The 21,613-nt window shown below is 41.3% G+C and overlaps 1 protein-coding gene across 6 annotated transcripts in view; it reads right to left on the bottom strand.

Moving 5' to 3' along the window:
* VPS13C (vacuolar protein sorting 13 homolog C) overlaps positions 1-21,613 on the bottom strand; it is a 396,337-nt gene that overhangs the window by 243,633 nt on the left and 131,091 nt on the right. For all 6 annotated transcript variants that reach the window (XM_075857708.1, XM_075857702.1, XM_075857703.1 and 3 more), the window contains 5 exons: positions 18,993-19,135; positions 10,808-11,000; positions 7,199-7,313; positions 3,936-4,072; positions 392-518 (listed from right to left, as the gene is read on the bottom strand). In XM_075857708.1, the coding sequence (XP_075713823.1) occupies positions 392-518; positions 3,936-4,072; positions 7,199-7,313; positions 10,808-11,000; positions 18,993-19,135 (715 nt within the window). The remainder of the gene's footprint in view (positions 1-391; positions 519-3,935; positions 4,073-7,198; positions 7,314-10,807; positions 11,001-18,992; positions 19,136-21,613) is intronic.

The raw sequence follows: 21,613 nt of genomic DNA, 5'->3' as shown, positions 1-21,613 counted from the left end.
TACAGTGAGCGGTGTAGTCCGGGGCTCTTAAAGCCCCGGCAGACATGAGTGCAGCGCTGCTCACACTTAAGCAGCACTGCACTCATTAAACCCTGTTCAAGGCTGTCAACGTTTATACACGTGGCAACTGCACGGGGCATCGGCATTTCGAACGTATATAGCCATATGGCAGTGGTGAAGGGGTAAAGTATTATAATAAGCCGTCTCCTCCCAAAAAAATAATCTACAATATAATTTCAAAGGATCATGGACATTTTAAATAAAATTATAAGTTTGAATTAATGTGGTGTATTTTTTAGCACAGTAACAAGTAACTGCTTAACAGTCCAATGAACCCAATAATGAGCCTTCGATCAAAGCTGGAGGCCATTTTACAAACACTACAGAATACCTGGTTTGCTGAAAAGCATTTGTACTTTTTTCAGTCGAACATAAAATTTATCATAGGCTTTATCCATCAGCTCCTCCAGCGACGAAGAGCCAGCATTTGGGAGAGAACCTTGGTTAATGCTATTAAGCTGCAAAAAAAAAAAAAAAAAAATGAAAACAAGTCAATTTTTAAATGATATATATTTAGTCATTCGTAGGTTGATGAAATGGCAACATTCATAATTCACTTCATGTTAAACATAATTACCTTCATGTCTGCACTGTCAGTTCACACAGGGGTTTTTTTTACATGTTTTTTCCCAGTTGATTTTAATGGGAGGCGGAGGCGTTTTTTTCCTGTGAGCGGAAAAAACGTCTCACGGGAAAAAGAAGGGATATGCCCTATCTTCTGGGGTTTACATCTCTGACCTCCCATTGACCTAAATGGGAGGCAGAGAAAGCGTATTTCGCTGCGTTTTTTTGCCCGGGGCGCTCAATGGCCGCGGTCGGAAAACGCTGTGAAAATCGGTGTGCAGGCAGAGCAAAATCTGCCTCAAAATTGCAAACTGAATTTTGCGGAAGATTTTCTGCCAGCAAAAAACTCAGTGCGAAAACGTAAGATCTATTTAGCATTAATTGAGATGCCCTGCCAAAAAATAAATCTGACAATCTTTTATTTTGAGGATAAAGCAAAATACTATTGAAAAGTATTTGCATTATCGGTGTTTGTGCTCTCATCTTTGTGAAGTCAGCTACATAAACACTACCGACTCTGGATGACACACTGCTCTGAATATCACACCTAAAAATATCTGGTTTCAAGTGGAAAGGCAAAATGTTTTTTCCAGCTAGTTCAACCTATTAACCTGAAGTGTTTATCTAGAGCAGTTGCGTAACTACCGCAGCATGCCCGGTGGAGCCTCTAGCAGCCATAGCTATGGCTGCTACAGCGATAGCAACGCCACTTTCAATAGCATCTGCTTCCTTAGGACACAGCTACTATTGAACACTATGGCAGAGCAGGGAGGTATCTCCCTGCTCTGCCATTTACTAGACTACAGGCCACATTTGTGACGTCACCGGATCATGCCGGCCTACGTAAGGATCCCGTCGGCGTTGATGCTTTCGAGCAGCTCTGTTAGTCGCGGGAACGGGGCCTAGGGGAGTAGAATTTTTTTGTTTTATTGCTTTTGGGGGCGCTATCTACAGGGGGGAGCAGTGCAGCACAATCTTCAGCGGGGAGCGGTGAGGCACAATCTACAGCGGGGAGCGGTGAGGCACAATCTACAGCGGGGAGCTGTGAGGCACAATCTAAAGGGGGAGCTCTGAGGCACAATCTACAGGGGGAGCTCTGAGGCACAATCTACAGGGGGAGCTGCGTGGCACAATCTACAGGGGGAGCTGCATGGCAGAATCTACAAGGGGGGCTGTGTGTGGCACTCAGGGGGGGGGGGCAGTCAAAAGCTTGCTACGCGGCTCAGTCTTTCCTAGTTATGCCCCTGATATAGAGGATTGCAAAACAGCCCCCATGAGAAAGCAATTGTCCTCAATTTATGGTAAAAAGTGTATGCAACATTAATTATAAACCTGTCACTCAAATTTAGTTAACGTAGCCATATCTTGGGCTACGTACTGCCGGGACTCAGACAATATGTAGAGTATACAACACTGTTAGTATACCATTATAAATTCTCAGACCGCAAAATTGAATATGAAGTCATATATGATACAGAACTGTTGCATCATAGCAAGTCTGAAATGCTCCACAATAAAATTTAAATGCAGTCCTTCAAGTGTTTGCCAAAATTCATTTTGTGCTAAGCCTTATGGTAATATTTGCGATGACAAGAAAATTATTAAGTGTGTTACCATGATCGTGGTTTATAGAAAATAGCAGAAATTTATTTCATTTTATTACTCCCCTCCAATAGATTATCTAGTTATCAGGAAACATTAAGTAACGTCAACAAAAAAAAACAGCCAAAAGGAATATAATGTTCACAAAAGAAGTCTGGAATATGGATTTGTTTGTTTTATTAGTCATTGTTCATCATAGTACATAATTGTCAAGTCTGAATCATCTAAGGCCTCATTCACACGGCAGGGTTTCCCGTCCGGGTGCCGGCCGTTCATAAATCGGCCGGCACCCGGCTGCATTAGGAATGATAGACCCCTAATGGGGCTATTCACACGACCGATTTTTTGACGGACGGAAAATCCGGCCGTCAAAAAATAGGACATGCTCTATCTTTGCCCGGGCACCCGGCCGCCCGGCTCCCATAGAAGTCTATGGGGCCGGGTATTACACGGCCATCACCGGAATGTGTTCCGAGTGATGGCCGGGTTTCCCGGCGCTTGCGCTCTATCTCCTCCTCCTCACAGCGCAGAGTGCATGTGAGGAGGAGGAGTTGATGCCATTCTGACGAATGGCATCGCTGCACACTGTGTTGCAGGGCCGGGGTGTACAGCAGGTGGAGGGAGCGCTGCGCTGGCTCCCTTCCCCTGCTTGTTAAAAGCACCCTGGCTCGGCGACACCTTAGATGGCGCCGCTAGTAGCAGCAGCTGCTGCTGCTACTACTGTAGCGACGCCACTATAGCAGAGCGGGGAGGTATCTTCCCGCTCTGCTATGTGCTAGCCGCACTTTAGCTCCTTGAAGGAGCGGAATCCCCGTGTGTTCGGGGATTCCGCTCCTGGACAGAGCGCTTGATGTCTCTGTCCATATCTGGGCAGTGACATCAGGGGAAACTCCTGAAGCGGAATCCCCGAACACATGGGGATTCCCCTTCAGGAGCTGCCGCTGATGTCACTGTCCGGATCTGCCCGGCCCGGCACGGATGCATAACTTTATGCAAACCGGCCGGGCAGAATGGCCGATTTTACCGGCCGGCACTCGGGCTCGGACCCGACCCGGTCGTGTGAATCCCGCCTAACATTATGAGTAGTTTTATGTACAGTAAAAGTCCCCCAGGACTAGAACCAGGAATCCATTTATGTTTAGAGTTTTGGTAAACCAACCAGTGTTGGTTAATGAACGAATTAACTGGCCAGTGCATTTCTCACAAGACACGTAAAGTCAGATATATATATTTTTTCCATCATGATTTAATTTAGAGTTACTATATTAAGACAAGCGTCACATATACGAATACCATTGATGATCCATAATTCAACTGTAAGGGTTAATTACACGTCCATTCAAACAACACGTGGAGCCTCCGTTATGGAAACAATGTACAAAGCATTCACCCAGTATCCATAAATAGCTATAACTGGATTTTGTGCTCGCATAACCTGAAGACATCAAGTAAGCAAGATACAGAAAAAGCTGAGTGATCTAAATTTGGCATCTATACCTTCTAAATATAGAACAGATAAGGCTATTTTAACTCCACTGCAATACAAAGCATGTGTCATTGTAAAATAAAGGATTAGATTATTTTCAGCAAACTAAGACTTTAATCACAAAGTGTGATCTCTGTGGCAAAAATGTCATGGATCAATTATAATAAACATAATAAAAATTTGGCAAAAAAACAACACATTTATTGGCCTTGCTGTTATATACCTGAAAACTACCAAAATCCACAATGATAAGGTCAGTTTTTTCGTGATAGAAGCCAGACTTTGGGATCAACAGGTAAGATGGTTGCAGATTTATCTGTAAATCAAGAACTTTCCGAGTTTCAATCATGTGTGAAAGCCCTAGAACAAACACAAATGAAAATGACCACTTTGGTAAATCAGCTAAACCATTTTTTTTTTATCCAATACCTTTATTATTATTAGAAATAAAACGTACAATACAGTCAGTTTACATTAAAGTACTGACAAAGAAAAAAAAGTAAACAAAAGTTGTATATAATGCAGTTGAAGCAATTGTACGAACAAAAAAAATATGAAAAAAGCTTAAGCATTTTTAATGCCCAAAAGAGAAAAATTCATGTGCATCTTTGATTGTATGTTGCCAATTCATAAATCCCTGTGATGTAAGAGGGCAAAGTTGCATTAGGTTACACGAAAATAATCTAACACTGTATCACAACATTTAACACATTAATTTAGATCAGTCGCTTTTAAAAAAAAAAAAAAAGGATGTCTAATGTGCCCTAATACAGTTAAACTACTGGGTGCAGTGGATATGACTCTGTGGCCCTTTTCTCTTGGGTCTTAAAAGGAAATTTGAGGACTTCCTGACTTCTCTATTTAAGTCTAAATTTAGTTTTAATCTGAAGTAGGTAACCAAAATGTGCAATATTACAAGATGAAGCTACATTTTTATGCAACCCATAACCAATTTACTGCGTTATACCAATACTCTCATTACAACTTGCATATATTTTCACTCCATGTTTCTCCAGCCACCTAAATGGCAAACGTGACAAAATGGGATGGGATGAATCACTGCATAATTAGGTAAATTTGCCATTCAAAACTCCAGGAAAGATAGGGGACTAGTGCAGTAAGAGATGTAAAGGTGGTCCTATTGGTTGAAACCTAGTTTATCAAAACATATACTGCTAAGAAACGGCTGATCTTTAACCCCTTCCTGCCTCAGCCACTTTCTGGATTTTCACTTTCGTTTTTTTCTCCCCACCTTCCAAAAGCCATAACTTTTATTTTTCTGTCGATCTATCCATATCAGGGCTTGTTTTTTGTGGGACGATTTGTAGATTTTCACAGCACTATTTATTGTATCATATAAATGTAGTGTGAAACTGAGGGAAAAAAAGTTTGTACCTCAATTTTGGATTAAAAAACAGCTATGCCTAAATTTTTTTAGAAGGTTTAGTTTTTACGTCGTTCACATGCGGTAAAAACAGCATGTTAACTTTTTTCTACGGGTCAATAAGATTACAGCGATACCAAATTTATATACTTTTTTTCTATGTTTTACTCCATTTACAAGGAAAAAAAAAACTTATTGTTTAAAATAACATTTTTGTCACAATATTCTGAGAGCCATAATTTTTTTTTTTCCCTGTCGATTAAGCAGTATGAGGGCTTATTTTTTGCAGGACGAGCTGTAGTTTCGATTGGTACCGTTTTGGGGTGCATGAGACTTTTTGATCACTTATTATTCCATTTTGTGGGAGATGAAGTGACCAAAAAACAGCGATTGTGGCGTTTAATTTTTTACATTGTTCACCGTGCGGGCTAAATAATGATATATTGTAATAGATCGGTCTTCTATGGACGCGGCTATACCAGTTATGTTATTTATTTTTATATTTTAACATTGTGCTTAAGGGAAATGGGCTAAGGAATTTTTATTTTTTTAAATCTTTTAAAGGGAAGGTGTCATGAATTTTTTTTTATCATATTGCTTTTAATAGGATATTAGCATAAATTGTATTTATTTGTGTTCTCATGTTCTACTTTTTACTTTGTACTTTCTTTTACTTCTCTATGGGGACTGCCATTTTTTTTTTCATCTCTGTATGTGTCGATTAACGACACATACAGAGATGGAATACGGCACATACAACCCCATAGAGAATGCGAACGAAAGCCGTTCCATTCTCTGCAGTGTACGCCGTCTGTGTGGGAACAGCGCATGCGCCGCTCCCACACAGACCAAAACGAATCTCGTTCGCAGAGCGAAATCCGGCGCCATTTTCATGTGGACCGGAAGTCCACTGCCGGATTGTAAGATGATGACTTCCGGCCGCGGCTTCCGGCTATATGTTCAACGAAGCCAAGGCGCGAGGAATAGGAGCGGAGGCGGCAGCAGCAGGTAATTTATGTTCGTGTATTTGATGTGTGTATTATGTTCGTGTATGTTTGTGTTATACTGTCTGATTAGCACTGTATCTAATCCTCCTACACTGAAGTCGCTCAGAAAATGGCAGCACACAGTGTAGGAGGTTTGAAGATTCAAACCCCTCCTTCTCCTGGCACTAGCCAGAATAAGGGAGGGGGGATTGTGTGAGGACACTAGAGGAGAGTGTGTCTACACCAAATTTTTTAGCATAAAGCAATGAGGTTGCTTTAGCACATTGACCATGCTGCAATTTTGGGAACTGCTCCCTCTAGTGGCCAGCACATGGAAATATTATAAATTAGAATCTAATTTATAATATTTCCTGACTTGTGAAAAAATGAAAAAAAAAAATGAAAACCATGTGTAATCACTTAAAATAATTGTTTTAACTAAAAAAATAATAATTTCTACCGACCCATTCCCTTTAGATACACATATATATATATGGAGACTAATAAAAAGTAAAAAAGATATACAGTAAAATAAAGTTTTATTAATAAATATATATTTATATTTAAGAAAAACTTTATTTTACTGTATTTATCTTTTTTACTAGTCCCCGTAGTGGACTTGAACCAGCGGTTGTTGGATCGCTTGAATGATCACCCCATGATTGCGCCACGGGGGGCCGCTGCAATGTTACAGGAGGTGATGCCACTCGTCACACTAAAGTGTTGTCTGTAAGATATAGCCGACACACTCATGCTTTGAAGTGGCTCAGCCCGTGAGCCCGCTCTATACTCATCCACTTGAGGTGCGCTGTATGTATGTATGTATGTATGTATGTATGTATGTATGTATATATATATATATATACATATACATATATATACATATATATATATATACACATACATATATATATATACACACACACACACACACACACACACACACACACACACACACACACACATACACACAGCGGATTAAATAGGATTTATATTGGGTCACAAAACGTACAAAGTATCAACTATATTATTTATTCAGGATTTTATTGCATTTATTCACAAAAGAACATAAAGAGCACAGGATACTGGACAGCTTGCTAAGAATAACTGAATTACCTGCAGCTGTTCTTTCTTTGATCTCTTCTAATTTCATCAATGTAGCAGAAGTAAGTTGTTCTAAATCCATTCCTTTGTGTGTCCGGAAAAAGTCTGCTAGAGCGTTTATGGTTGCCTACCAAAGAAAATCCAATAGGCACAATGGTACCAGTCAAGAAAAAAAAAAATAAAAATTAGTATGTCCACTTTTTTCTAAGGGGTTCTCTGGCAGCTCAAATCAACTAAGCTTCATTTATATCAGAGCTGCCGATGAGGTGACAGAGGGAGCCCTCTACCATTGCCTAACCACTTAAAGAGGCTCTGTCACCAGATTCTCAAATCCCTATCTCCTATTGCATGTGATCGGCGCTGCAGTGTAGATAACAGTAATGTTTTGTTTTTTTTAAAAACGTTCATTTTTGGCCAAGTTATAAGCTATTTTATATATATATATATATATATATATATATATATGCAAATGAGCTTTGAAATGGACAACTGGGCGTTTTTTTTTCGTTATGTCCAACTGGGTGTGTATTGTGTTTTTAACTGGGCGTGTTTACGTGTTATGACATTGACCAATCAATGACCAGTCAGCGTCACACACTCATCTCCATTGATTTACACAGCAGCGATGTGCAGCCACATAAACAGAGATTAACATTAATCAAGTGTCCTGATAATGAATACACATGAAATCCAGCCTGGACGTCATGTGTATTCAGAATCCTGACACTTCTGAATCTTTTCTGTGAGATTCCCGCAAGCCACTCGTAATCTCGCGAGATTACGGAGGTAAACGAGATTTCGTTTCCCTTGCTGGAAATCTCAAAGAAAAGAGAGTCAGAAGTGTCAGGATTCTGAATACACATGATGTCCAGGCTGGATTTCATGTGTATTCATTATCAGGACACTCGATTAACGTTAATCGAAAAAAAAACGCCCAATTGTCCATTTCAAAGCTCATTTGCATATATATATATATATATATATATATGTATATAAAATAGCTCATAACTTGGCCAAAAATGAACGTTTAAAAAAAAAAAAAAAAAACACGTTACGGTTATCTAGATTGCAGCGCCGATCACATGCAATAGGAGATAGGGATTTGAGAATCTGGTGACAGAGCCTCTTTAAATGTCACTGTTGCTGGTGACCAAGGCATCTGAGGGGTTAAACTCCCGAGATTGGAGGTGATCTGAATGCCCTAATGACTACATTAGTACTAGCACCATATATGTACAGCGGATGTCCACAAGTTACTACTAGTCAAATTATATGTGCATCTATGACCACTGCATTTTTTCTTCATTGGTCAAATCCGTACAATGTGAAATCCTAACAGGGGTTTTCTTCTTTAGACAACTGCTAACACATGTAAGGAACATTTGGAAATAGAGGGGTGTCACCTGCTTCGAAAACCACCCACCTATTACAAAGAGTGAGAGCCGCTGCAAAAAGCAACTCTCCCTCTGGAGCACTCGGTTTGTCTGATTTCAGTGAGCGATGTGTAATGCTTACTTTTCCCCACAGAGATGCTACAGGAGAGAAACAAAAGTCGGCCACTTTGTCTAGCGATCACAGCACCGCAGCAATCAGCATATCATAGGGGGACTAACCCTAAAAACAGAGGTCATCCAATCTGAACAACCACTTTAAGAATATGTGTGAACTTAATATACAATATTAAAGAAATCTTCACGGGGACACATGTGAAATGCATAAATATAAAAAAGTTCAACAATAGTAAATGTGAAAAAGAAATCCCCACCTCTATTAGAGCATTGAGATCATTTGATGGTTGAGGCTTGCTTTTTAATGCAGCATTCATATAATTTCTCACCTGCAGCTTAAAAACTTAAAAGGGGCCAACTAATCATACGGAATTAAGAATGACTCCTTATAGGGGTTCTTCGCTATGGACCATTCCTACTGAATAGGAGGATCCATTGAAAATAAGCAGATCACAAAATGTCTCCCGCTGGGATTCCCCTGCAATCAGCTTTAGGGCGGATTGACACGAACGTGATATACGTCCATGCAACGCGCATGCTTTTCACGCGCGTCGCACGGACCTATGTTAGTCTATGGGGCCGTGCAGACAGTCCGTGATTTTTGCGCAGCATGAGTCTACTGCGTAAAACTCACGACATGTCTTATATTCGTGCATTTTTCATGCATGAAGTCAATGGGTGCGTGAAAATCACGCGCACCACACGGAAGCACTTTCGTGGGACGCGTGTGATTCGCGCAATAGCAGTAAAACTATGAATGTAAACAGAAAAGCACCACGTGCTTTTCTGTTTACAAACATACAGAGTGTCATAATGGCGGCTGCGCGAAAATCACGCAGCCATGCATCATACGCAGCTGACACACGGAGCTGTTAAGTGCCTTTTGCGAGCGCAAAATGCCACGTTTTTTGCGCGCGCAAAAGCACACGCTCATGTAAATCCGGCCTTAATCTGTGGGGAAATCGGTCAGTAACTGCTCAATTTCCGTGCAGAGCCTCTACAGGGGCAATTAACCATTACACAGCTTCAATTCTAATCAATGGGATGTCTGTGTAATGCAGGACAGGACAGGTCCTCCAGAGAAAGAGAGAGAGACACGCTTTGTAATCGCTCTCCACTCTACCCGAGATGAGGACCACCCCTTCTATAAACTCAGAATTCCCTAATAGCTTATATGAAAAGGAGTTTTGTAAACTGGACGACCCCTTTTTTTTATTTTATGATAAATGTTATTATAAATTTAATAGAAAAATAACTCTTCCCATAAAGAAAGTCAATTATCCCCGAGACTGCAGTAGGGCTATCTACCCAGACCTTCCATATTTTAAGAAATTTGTCAGGACATCTGTGAGCCATGTAGGTAAGATTATACAAAAGCAAACATTATTAACTTCACGGATCCATGGGAGCAGGTAATCTTGACTTTAAATGAGTAGGGACAACCCCTTTTTAGTGAATCATTACAATACCAGAGGTTCCTTTTAATTTGACATACTACAGGTGTTTTCCCGAATTTCCTCTTAGGCTTGCGGCCAAAATACATTCCGTCCTTTACGAACTAAACATGCTCATGTGAATCCAGCCTTATCATGTAGGCCAGAGGCACAGAAGCTATTGGTAGGCACTACAACTAGTTCATTAAAGGGTTATTACCATCATAAACATTTATGGCAAATCCACGGGATATGTCAAATATTTGATTAATGCGGATCCCAGGTCTGGAACCTGCACTACTCAAGAACGGAGGTCACACACAGTCCCACTTGGTGGATGCCAAATTCAGGTGGACGGGCTGCCAAATTCATTCTTGGTTATGGAAGGTGGCTCACCAGGTGGGACAGGTGTCGAGTGACCCCTGTTTTCAAGATAGGCACGGGTCCCAACCATGGATAGGTCACAAATCTCGGTCTTTGAAAACCAGATATAAAAACAGAAAAGGAGCCATTCAGCATCCCAAAGCAATGTTACAAAATAAAAAACAGTGTCAAGCTAATTTCTCTTCTTTCAGCAGGCATGGATTTGGCAATAATTTTTTTTTTTAAATAGGACTATAAAATGCAGTGTCCATAAAATGTAATGTTGCTAAACACACTAGAAAGTTAGAAAAACTTACAGCATCGTAAATAATCTCCACAGGCTGCGACTGCAATATTAGGACTTGATCAGCAGTGCGGTCTTCAGGGTTTGTTTCAAACTGGATCTTAAGGAGTGATGATTCGCTGGAACCAATCGTACTCACTAGAGATGGAATGATATTTTTCTGTTTGAGGCCTGTTACATACCAGTGTTCCAGTTTCGCTTCTACTCTGAAATTTCAAAGCCAGGATACACTAGATTAATATATAATCTAAACTGTAATATATTTTCTATTAAACACCTCCTAGAAGTCAAACAGGGTTTATTAAAGGGAGAAGTACATCAGATAATTTACGTAGGACCCAAATTGTGTCTCAGATAGCCTCACGGCAGGAAGAGGACTGGGCCTTGGCCTCTTTGGATGCGGCCAAGGCCTTCGATTCTATTGAATGGCCATATTTATTGCATATTCTCCATAAATTTGGTTTAGGGCCAGTCTTTATACAATGGATAGGCCTTCTATATTTACACCCCAGAGCGGCCATATCCCTGAATGGGCAACTTTCGTCATACTTCACTTTGGAGAGGGGTACCAGGCAGGGGTGCCCGATATCGCATTATTGTTTGCTCTTGCTGTAGAACCCCTTGCTATCTTGATGCGACAAGATGAGATATTTCGGGGCATATGCTTAAACACTGGTGAGGAGCGGATAGCCTTATATGCGGACGATATGCTATTATATATGTCGTATCCGGAGGAGTCGCTAGAGAGAGCAATGTCAATCATTGAGTTATTTGGAGACTATTCTGGCTTACGTATTAACTGGGATAAGTCATGTCTGAGGTACTTCTCCCCGCTCCGGAGCTCCATGGAGGGCTCGAAGGTATGCGGATTGCAAGTTGTATCTCATTTTAAATATTTGGGTATCCAGGTATCTAGATTAGACAGTGATATGATGAGGCTGAATATCGACCCTTTGCTTACGATCTTCAAAGACAAATTCAAAATCTGGTCGGCTTTACCCCTCTCGGTGGCGGGCCGTATCAATCTTATTAAAATGGTGGTTCAACCTAAGTGCTTATATGTACTGCAGCATATATTTGTCCCCATCCCCATGACATTCTTTAAAGAAATGGATTCTATAATTATAAAGTTTATATGGGGGTCCTCCAGATCCAAATTGCAACTGGCCAAACTACAACGGCCTAAAGATCTGGCAGGTATGGCTCTTACGGACCTATATGTCTACTACCTGGCTAGTCAACTTAAATATCTGGGAGCATGGGTGTCACATGAGGAACCAGTGGGAATGGAGAGATGTCTGGCAAAATTTCTAGGATAGATGAAACTGTGGCCAATACTGGAATCTTCGGTACCAATTGGCAGAAATACCTTACCGATACATAAGGTGGCGAGAAAGACCTGGGCAGCCGCGGTGCAGATCTCGTGGAATGGTCAGATAATGGCGGAGACCCCCCTGTGGCATAATGACGCGATGGGTCAGTTGAGCTCGTCACAGGACGCTGATTTTTGGTCTAATCTGGGTATTAATATTATCGGAGATGTTTTTGATAACAATTTGCTATTTTCTTTTACCCAGATGGAAGAGTTATACCAAGTTCCGAGACAGGCCTTTTATAAATTTCTGCAATTCCGACACTCTCTACAGGCTCAATTTAGTGGCAGGGCTATTGACATCTCCTCATACCCTCTAATAGGCATCGTTCGATCTCAGGGACCAGGGGGGTTGATCTCCTCGATTTACTCCTTTCTCATACATGCAAAGCAAGTAGGGCAGACTTCCCGGCATTGGATAAATGGCAGGAGCTGATCCCTTCCATGGATGAGGAATCTAGAGCAAGCCTTTTGGAATGACATCGATTTGTATCCCCTGCTATTAATAATAAACTTATACAGCTATATATAATACATCAGAGTTATCTCACACCAATCCGACTATATAAAATCGGAAGATGGTCTACTCCCCATTGTCATAGATGTTTCTTTAGTCCTGCCGGATTTCAGCATATGATATGGGACTGCCCAGTCATTCGCCACTTTTGGATAGAAGTTACCACCCTACTTGCTAGGGTACTGTCGATTCCAGTGTTAGTGGAGCCGGGTATCTGCTTATTCGGGCTGATTGAGGAGGAATTGATTTCACCACTCCTCCGCACGTGTCTTCGTGAGACCTTGTTTATGGCCCGCAAGGCAATTGCGCTTAGATGGATGAACGCCCGTCCGCCTACCAAAGCTATGTGGATCCAACTGGTAAACACAGCTATACCTTATGAACGTATAATTTATATTCATAGAAACCGACCTGAAAAATTTAACTGGATTTGGGATAGCTGGTGTAACTCGGACCTTACGTCTTACTCTGGGACGGAGTTATCAGTGGCTATTAGAAGGATCCATACATGAGCATTACCGGCCTACACTGATCTAGGTAGGATATGAGGGAAGTTAGCTGAACAATCGTCACTACAGGGGGTATCTCTATATATATCTATATACTGCACCGGATGCCCCGAGATGCATATGTTTTTGGCTGATTGAATTACTGAACTCCTCCCCCCCCCTGCTCTCTTTTCTTATTTTGGAATGTTCATATTTCATGGGGACAGGCATGTAGCTGGTCAGAACTTGATAAAAGAGATGTATTTTCTTTTTTTTTTTGTTTCATTTCATATAAGTTGCTATGAATCTTGTTATGTATTTAATGTAACACTAAACAGTTTCTTTATATGCATATATTCTGGACATGTCCGCTGCGCGGGGGTCCAGCAATTTACTGTGTTAATGTGTTTATATGCCTCCTTCAATAAACGGAGTTTAAAAAAAAAAAAAAAAAAAAAAAAAAACACCTCCTAGAAGAAAAATGCTCATTAAAATGCATCTAAACTCGATTTTCATTTTCATGATAGGTCAATAATTTTTCATGTGCTATGCTCTGCTAGAATCCTCATAGCTAGATATTGGAAGAACACCTCCACTCCGACACTAACTGAGGTGATACAATCGGTCAATTATACATGTATTATGGAAAGAACGATTTTTCTACAAAGATCACAAACTTCCCAATGTCTCCAATGGGATAAATGGACGTCCTCTAAATACTATGTAGATTCTCTTTATACCTGATGCTCCTGGTATGATGTAACCTCTATGACCTTGTAAACTGAGCTGAGTTTGTTTAGTTTCTTTGTTTTGTTATGTTTATTTCTTGGGGTATTAAGTTTGTTTTATGCCAAAAATACTGATTTACAGTCTTCCACCTCAAGGTGCGCATCTGTTTGGCTCTCAAAACGCCTTGCGACAGTGAATGGGACAATATTTCTAACCTTTATTAAAAGTGATTACGACCTTATGCAAAGTTTGTATGCTCCAACCGTGCACTATATACTGTTGATTTTGTTAAAATGTCAGCAGGGAATAACCTGTTTTTCGAGTTTTTTTGCCACTGTATGTGATACCTTATTTTTCACTCAATAAAAAATTTGTCGGAAAAAAATGCATCTAAACTCATGGTATTTGGAAAGCAAGATGAAATTAAAAAAAACCTCAAATAGGTTTATAGACGAGAAGGCATGGATTATTATATAAAAAGGATTAGAATTTACAGGAATATTGTTCTATTATATTCAGCTTAAAAAGCTATTTAACCCCTTCCCGCCACAGTTTTGCATTTTAGTTTTTTTCTCCCCAATTTCCAAAAACCATAACTTTATTTTTCAGTCGATATAGCCATATGTGGGCTTGTTTTTTGCCAGATAAGTTGTATATTTTCACTGCACCATTTATTGTACCAAATAACGCACTGGGAATCTGAAAAAAACTGCTTGAGGGGTGTTTTAACAGAGTTCCCCGTGGGGTAAAAATGACATGGTAACTTTATTTTGCGGGTCAATATGGATTACGGCGATACCAAATGTATAGTTATTTTTATGTTTTACTACTTTTACAAGGGAAAAAATAAAAAATAAAAAAAATAAAATTGTTGTGTTGTCATATTCTGAGAGCCATAACTTTTTTTCAATTTTCCATCAATTGAGCAGTGCGAGGGCTTAGTTTTTGCAGGGCGAGCAGTTTATAGTGTTACCATTTTGAGGTAGATAAGACTTTCTGATTAGTTTTTATTCTATTTTCTTGCGAGACGCGAGGAACAAAAAAACTGCGAATCTGCGGTTTAAATAATGTTGTAATAGTTCAGACTTTTACAGGAAGCAGCAATACTAGTTATGTTTATATGATTACAAAGCTTTTGGGGGAAACTGGTAATGTTTGAATGATAGATAGATTTGGGATTTTTGTACTCACCGTAAAATCCCTTTCTCGTTGAATTCATTGGGGGACACAGCACCATGGGTATATGCCTCTGTCGCTAAGAGGCGGACACTAAGAAAAACTAAAAAAAAAAAAAAAAAGTGCTGGCTCCGCCCTGTTACACCAAGCTACTCTGCTTGTACCAAGAACAGTAGGAGAGTATAAAACAAAAAATAACCAAAAACCTATCCCAAACCTTGGAAAAAAAAAAAAACAGAACCACCTGGGAAATCAAGAACAACCCACAAAGGAAAAAACAAAAACAGAGGATGGCACCTATATCTCCCAATGAATGTAACGAGATGCCCAGGATGCACCATCCGCCCACGTAAAGCGGGATGTGACCCGGAAAGAGAGGATTACTAACCTTAGCAGAGTAGGCCAGGTTGACAGCCAGCAAATCCACTTGGAAATGGTGGTCTTCGAGGCCGGCCCGCCCACGCGTGGGCCCTCCAGAACCACAAAGATAGAATCAGAGCTGCGAAAATACTTCGTTACCGAAAGATAGATTCGAAATGCTTGGACCATGTCTAGCCTGTGCAGAGAATGCTCCCTCTGATGAAAGGGGTTAGGACAGAACGAAGGCAGAACAATGTCCTCATTGAGGTGGAAAGGAGACACCGCCTTGGGAAAAAAGGGCAGAACTGGCCGAAGTACTACCTTGTCCTTCTAGCAGTCCAGGGGTCTGAAAAATAAAGCGGCCAATTCAGACACCCTGCGTATCGAAGTGATGGTCACCAGAAAGGCAACCTTCCGGGACAAGGCACGGGTCGAGACTTCCCGCACAGGTTCAAAGGGCGACGACCAAAGAGCGTCAAGGACGAAGTTGAGATCCCAGGGCTCCAGAGGAGGATGGTACAGAGGAGCACAATGTGCGACCCCTTGCAAGAACGTTTTAATTGGAGCACGGAAAGCCAAAGAGCGCTGAAAAAGAATAGACAGGGCAGAAATCTGACCCTTCAGTGTCGCCAGACTAAGTCCCTGGTCAATGCCCGCCTGAAGGAAAGACAGGATGCGGGGAGTAGAATACAAATCAAACGCGGTCGAGGTAAAGTAGGGTGGGACAGAAGCCTTTGGGAAATTAGGTCATGCCACTGAGGAAAAGGCCAAGGGACGTCTGCGAGCAGGAAGATGAGCTCTGCGTACTACGCCCTGCATGATTAATCTGGAGCAAGCAGAATGTCTGGAAACCCTGCGTCCTTGATTTTGAGGACCCGAAGTAGGAGAGGAAGAAACGGGAAGAGGTAGATGAGGCTGAAATCCCACCAAGGAAGAACCAGCGCGTCGGCCTCGAAGGAGCTAGGTTCCCTGTCCCTGGTGACGTAAGCGGAGTACTTGTGGCTGAGGTGGGAGACAAAGAGGTCGACGTCCAGAGTACCCCAGCGAAGGCAGAGATGGTGAAATAAGGCCAAGTGATGGTACCATTCACCTAAGTGCCCCCGACTCAGCTAGTCCGCCGCCCAGTTGTCCACTCCTGGAATGTGAACTGCTGGAAAGCTTTCTGCCACAGCTCTGCCCAATGAAGGAACCAGAAGGCTTCCTGCCCCGCTCCTGGTGCCCCCTTGGTGATTCAAGTCTACAACTGCCGTAGAGTTGTCGGTCTGCACTTGAACCAGAAGACCCATGAGGATATCTAACGGGAGAGTGCCAGAAAAATGGCTACCAGTTCTGTGACGTTTATCTGGAGACGAGTCTCCAAGCTGGGGCGCTGCCCCGGGACCGTGAGGCGGCCAAAAAAAATCACCCCCCAGCCGTTCTGATCACCTGCCAATGGAGGATGGCAAAGGACTAAACCAGGGATATGCTCGGGGAGGACAGCCATCATAACCATTCTCGACGAACCAGCGAGGGAAGCCAGATCGAAAGCTCCAAGGAGTCCCGAGACCTGTCGCAGCAAGCAAGAATCGGCAACCGTAAAGGGAGTGTGTGAAACTAGGTGAGCAGAATTGCCTCGAATAAGGAAACCATCGTCCCTAGAACAATCATGTAAAAACGAATGCAGCAGGGAGAATTCCTGCGCAGAACTGATACTCCCTTCCGAAGGTAGTTGATCTTTGGATCCGTTAGATAAATCTTGCCCACCTGGGTATCGAGGTTTATGCTAAGGAACTCTATCCTTTGAGAGAGAATGAGGGAGGACTTACTCACCCAAAGCTGTGAAGGAAGTCCAGGGTGATCTGAAGACTGACCAAATTGTCCCGTTTGGAGGGAGCATTTACCAACGGGTCGTCCTAGTACGGGATTAACGCGACTTCCCCTGGATCGAAGAGGGGCCATGAGAACCACCATGTCTGTGGGTGCAGTGGCCAAGCCAAAGGGAAGTGCCACGAATTGGAAATGATCAGAACCCACCGCGAAGGTAAGAAAACGCTGGTGAGACCGAGCAATGGATATGTGAAGGTAAGCATCTGGGATGTCGACTTTAGAGAGGAATTTGTGCATTTCCAAGGATGCCAAGACTGACTGCAGAGATTCCATATGAAACCTGCGGACCTCGACATGCCGATTGAGGCGCTTGAGATCTAGGATAGGATTTTTTGGGGGTCGGTGAAAAGAGTGCAGTAAAAGCCCTGGAAACGATCTGGACCTGGGACAGGGAGAATGACTCCTTGCTGAAGAAGAGCGTGTATGGCCCAGGTAAAGCGAGTGCCTGGGCAGGGCACTGAGGAGGAGTCCACAGGTAGAACCGACCTGGAGGAAAAATTCTAATCTTGTATCCAGTCGACACGACCTCTCCGACTCAGGCATCTTTTACACCTGCGAGCCATGTCTCCAGGAGACAAGCCGTCCCCCCACCCGATGAAGTAACTCGGGTGAGGGAAGACATTCAGGCTGAGGAGGTCCTTGAGGCAGTGGGAGGCCTAGTAGGCCAGTGGCAGGGCTGCCATGACAGCTTTGGCATATAATAGAGGCATGGGGTCCAGGATAGACCCCCATCTCGGGGAGAATGCCTCGGACGTGAGTGTGAGATCCAAAAGGAACTAAATCTCTGAGAGCAGGTAGAGGTGGCTGGACGACGCGGAGGAAGTACAGTACTTCTACCCTCTGTAGCTAAATACTTTTGTGTCAAAAAAGACAAAAGTATAGTAGGTATGATGCCTTTATTGGCTAACCATAAAAGTTCTTTATGCAAGCTTTCAGAACACACAGGCTCCTTCTTCAGGTAGGTTTACAAATGAATGACTTAGAAAAAAGAACAACATTTAAGATGTTACACAAAGACAATTAGTAGATGAGGTGATACATCATTAAGATAAGCCGTGGCAATATGTTATAGGTGTGATCACTTAGGAGATAAGGCATCTGGAGTCAGTCTGATGAGGGATGTGACGTGTGTCCATGTAGTGGCTCATAAATCCGGGTGTAGATTGAGGCCTTGTGTCAATGACTGGAATTTTATCATCATCTTGAATTCCCAAATTTGTAATATAGACCTAAAATTTTCCTCCGAAGTGCAGCTATGCAACGTAGCAAAATTTTAAACGCATTATATTACAAAGAGGTGGCTGTTTTTATGCATATACTTGTGTGGAACCCCTATAAAAGCTTTCAGCAAATACTTTCAGGGAACATACATTTTTTTGGGCACTTTTAGGAGACGGCCATTACATATATCACGTGTCACTATTCCTACAAAGGAATTTTTATTCATTAAAATAAAACTTCATCCATGTTTTTCCTTCTTTTGTGATGAGAAAAAAAGTAAGTAGGCAAAAGTGGCCCAACTGGAAAATTCCCCATTAAACTGTGGGTAGGCGTACTGCAACCTGCTAACTCAAACATCTGTTCATGTAAAATGATTTGGGCATTAACACCTGCAACAACCAGTATTATATTGGCAGAGATCATAAATAATATAGAGAGTTCTATCTAGACACAATAACAATTGACTTACTTTATAGCTTGTGCTCCTGGTCTCTGGTAGACTTTAGTGCTGAGATCAATTATCTGCACCTTCAATGTCTCTGCTGCATTGGCATCTTCTCTGATAACTATGGATGTACTAACTAACTGGAAACTCAGAATGTGAGCAATGTACTGGAAACAGACAAAACAAAAACAAGGTTATTTTTAAGGAAGAAGAATGATGCTTTTAAACAGTTGGTGATACCCATCTAAAATAGTGCCCGAAAATACTGGAAACATTGCGCATAGCAACCAAATTGGATGCGGCTTTCTTTAAAACATTATAATTTCCCTATAGCTTAGCTTGCCTAACATCCGTCTATATAGTTTCCTTTTTGCTTACATTTGATAGCTTGAGATATGGACACAGTTTCTTGTCAACATTGAAAACTTTATTTAATTCCGCAAAAAGTGTATACCTTGGAGGAAAATTTGTTTTTGTTTACAATGAATTTAACCCGTTAGTGACCGGCCCATAGTCTTTTTACGTCGGTCACTAACGGGCCTTATTCCGATGCCATAGACTTTTTACGTTGCGGCATCGGAATAAGTAAACAGAGCAGGGAGCTGTCAAATCTCCCTGCTCTCAGCTGCCAGAGGCAGCTGAGGGCTGGGGGCGTCCCTGCTCAAATGGGTGACATCGATATTAGTATCGATCTCACCCGTATAACCCCTCAGATGCGGTGCTCAATAGCGAGCACCGCATCTGAGTGGTTTTGGAGAGAGGGAGGGTGCTCCCTCTCATCCCACTGACACCCGGCGATACGATCGCCGAGTGTCTGTGTCTCCCATGGCAGCCGGGGGCCTAATAAAGGCCCCCAGGTCTGCCTGTAATGAATGCCTGCTAGATCATGCCGCAGGCATGACCTAGCAGGTGCCAGTCCGTTTTAAACGGACAGGCATAATACACTGCAATACAGAAGTATTGCAGTGCATTATAATAGCGATCGCAGAATCGCATATTAAAGTCCCCTAGTGGGACTAGTAAAAAAGTTTAAAAAAAAGGTTAATAAAAAAAAAAATGAAAAACCCACTTTTTCCCCTTACAAACTGCTTTAATATTAAAAAACCAAAATAAAGTAAAAAAGTTACACATATTTGGTATCGCCGCATCCGTAACGACCCCGACTATAAAGCCATTACATTACTTAACCCGCACGGTGAACGCCGTAAAAAATTAAATAAAAAAACATGGAAAAATTGCTGTTTTCTGTGAATCCTGACTTTAAAAAACTGTGATTAAAAAGTGATCAAAAAGTCGCATCTACTCCAAAATGGTACCAATAAAAACTACAAGTCGTCCCGCAAAAAAAAGCCCTCTTACAACTGCATCGGTGGAACAATAAAAACGTTACGGCTCTTCAAATACGGAGACACAAAAACAAAGAATTTTGAAAAAAAAGCGTTTTTACTGTGTAAAAGTAGTAAAACATACAAAAATTATACAAATTTGGTATCGTTGCAATCGTAACAACCCGCTGAATAAAGTTATTTTGTTATTTATAGCACACGGTAAACGGCGTAGATTTAGGACGCACAAGAGTGGCGAAATTTCAGATTTTTTTCTATTCCCCCCCCAAAAAAAGTTAATAAAAGTTAATCAATAAATAATATGTACCTCAAAATGGTGCTATTAAAAAGTACAACTTGTCCCGCAAAAAAACAAGACCTTATACAGCTATGTCGACGCAAAAATAAAAAAGTTATAGCTCTTGGAATGCGACGATGGAAAAATTTAAAAAATAGCTTGGTCATTAACGTCTAAAATAGGCTGGTCATTAAGGGGTTAAATGGCAGTTGAATTGATATACAGATGCATAATTTTCTGAATACAGTTGAGCATACAGATGTAGAGACCTTTATCTTGACTTGACGCTTTAAATATATAGCGTCAAGAAACTATCCACGGCTTTTGTTGCAATATTGCGCTGCAGCAAGTTAGAGTCAAGATAAACTTGGCTACATCTGTACTTTTTTTTTTTTTGGAAAAAAATTACAAACCATGTGAACCTTTGAAACTGATTTTTTTGTTTTTTTTAAATAAAAATGTCAGTCAGTCAATGTGTTTGGTGAAACATTGTAATTAGTTTTTATTAAAAAATATTTTTACTTTGAGATACAGATGCTCTGTATTCTGCATACAGAGCAGTTGTATCGTTCAATAAAACCTTAATCCGTCAGTCCCAAGTTATGAACTTAGATGTAATGGATAACAGGTGGATCCTGCTTTCACTGACGGGTACAGGATTCAGCAAACGATACAGCTGCTCTGTATACAGGATACAAAAAGTAAAACATTTTTTTAATAAAAACGAATTATAAAGTTGCACCAAGCAAAATAATCCCTTTCAAAGGTTTACACAGCCTTTAAATTTATACCTCAACTATTATGCAATATTGTGTGAATAGAGCCTAAGGCCCTCTTCACACTGTCTATTTTGGCGCATTTTACGTGCCGAAATATGCGTCAAAAAAGGCTTCATTAAACTTCCTAATCAAATCAATGGGAAAGAGCAGTTTTTTTTTTGACGGAAGCGTATTGAAAAAAACACGTAGTGTAAAAAAGTAGTGTGAGGTCAATACTTTGATACGTTAAACGTGTCGAAAATG

This window comes from Rhinoderma darwinii, chromosome 3 (assembly GCF_050947455.1).
Source record: "Rhinoderma darwinii isolate aRhiDar2 chromosome 3, aRhiDar2.hap1, whole genome shotgun sequence".
Lineage (NCBI taxonomy): Eukaryota > Metazoa > Chordata > Amphibia > Anura > Rhinodermatidae > Rhinoderma > Rhinoderma darwinii.
The sequence above is the reverse complement of the archived record's forward strand: the minus strand, read 5'-3'. Positions and strand labels throughout refer to the sequence as shown.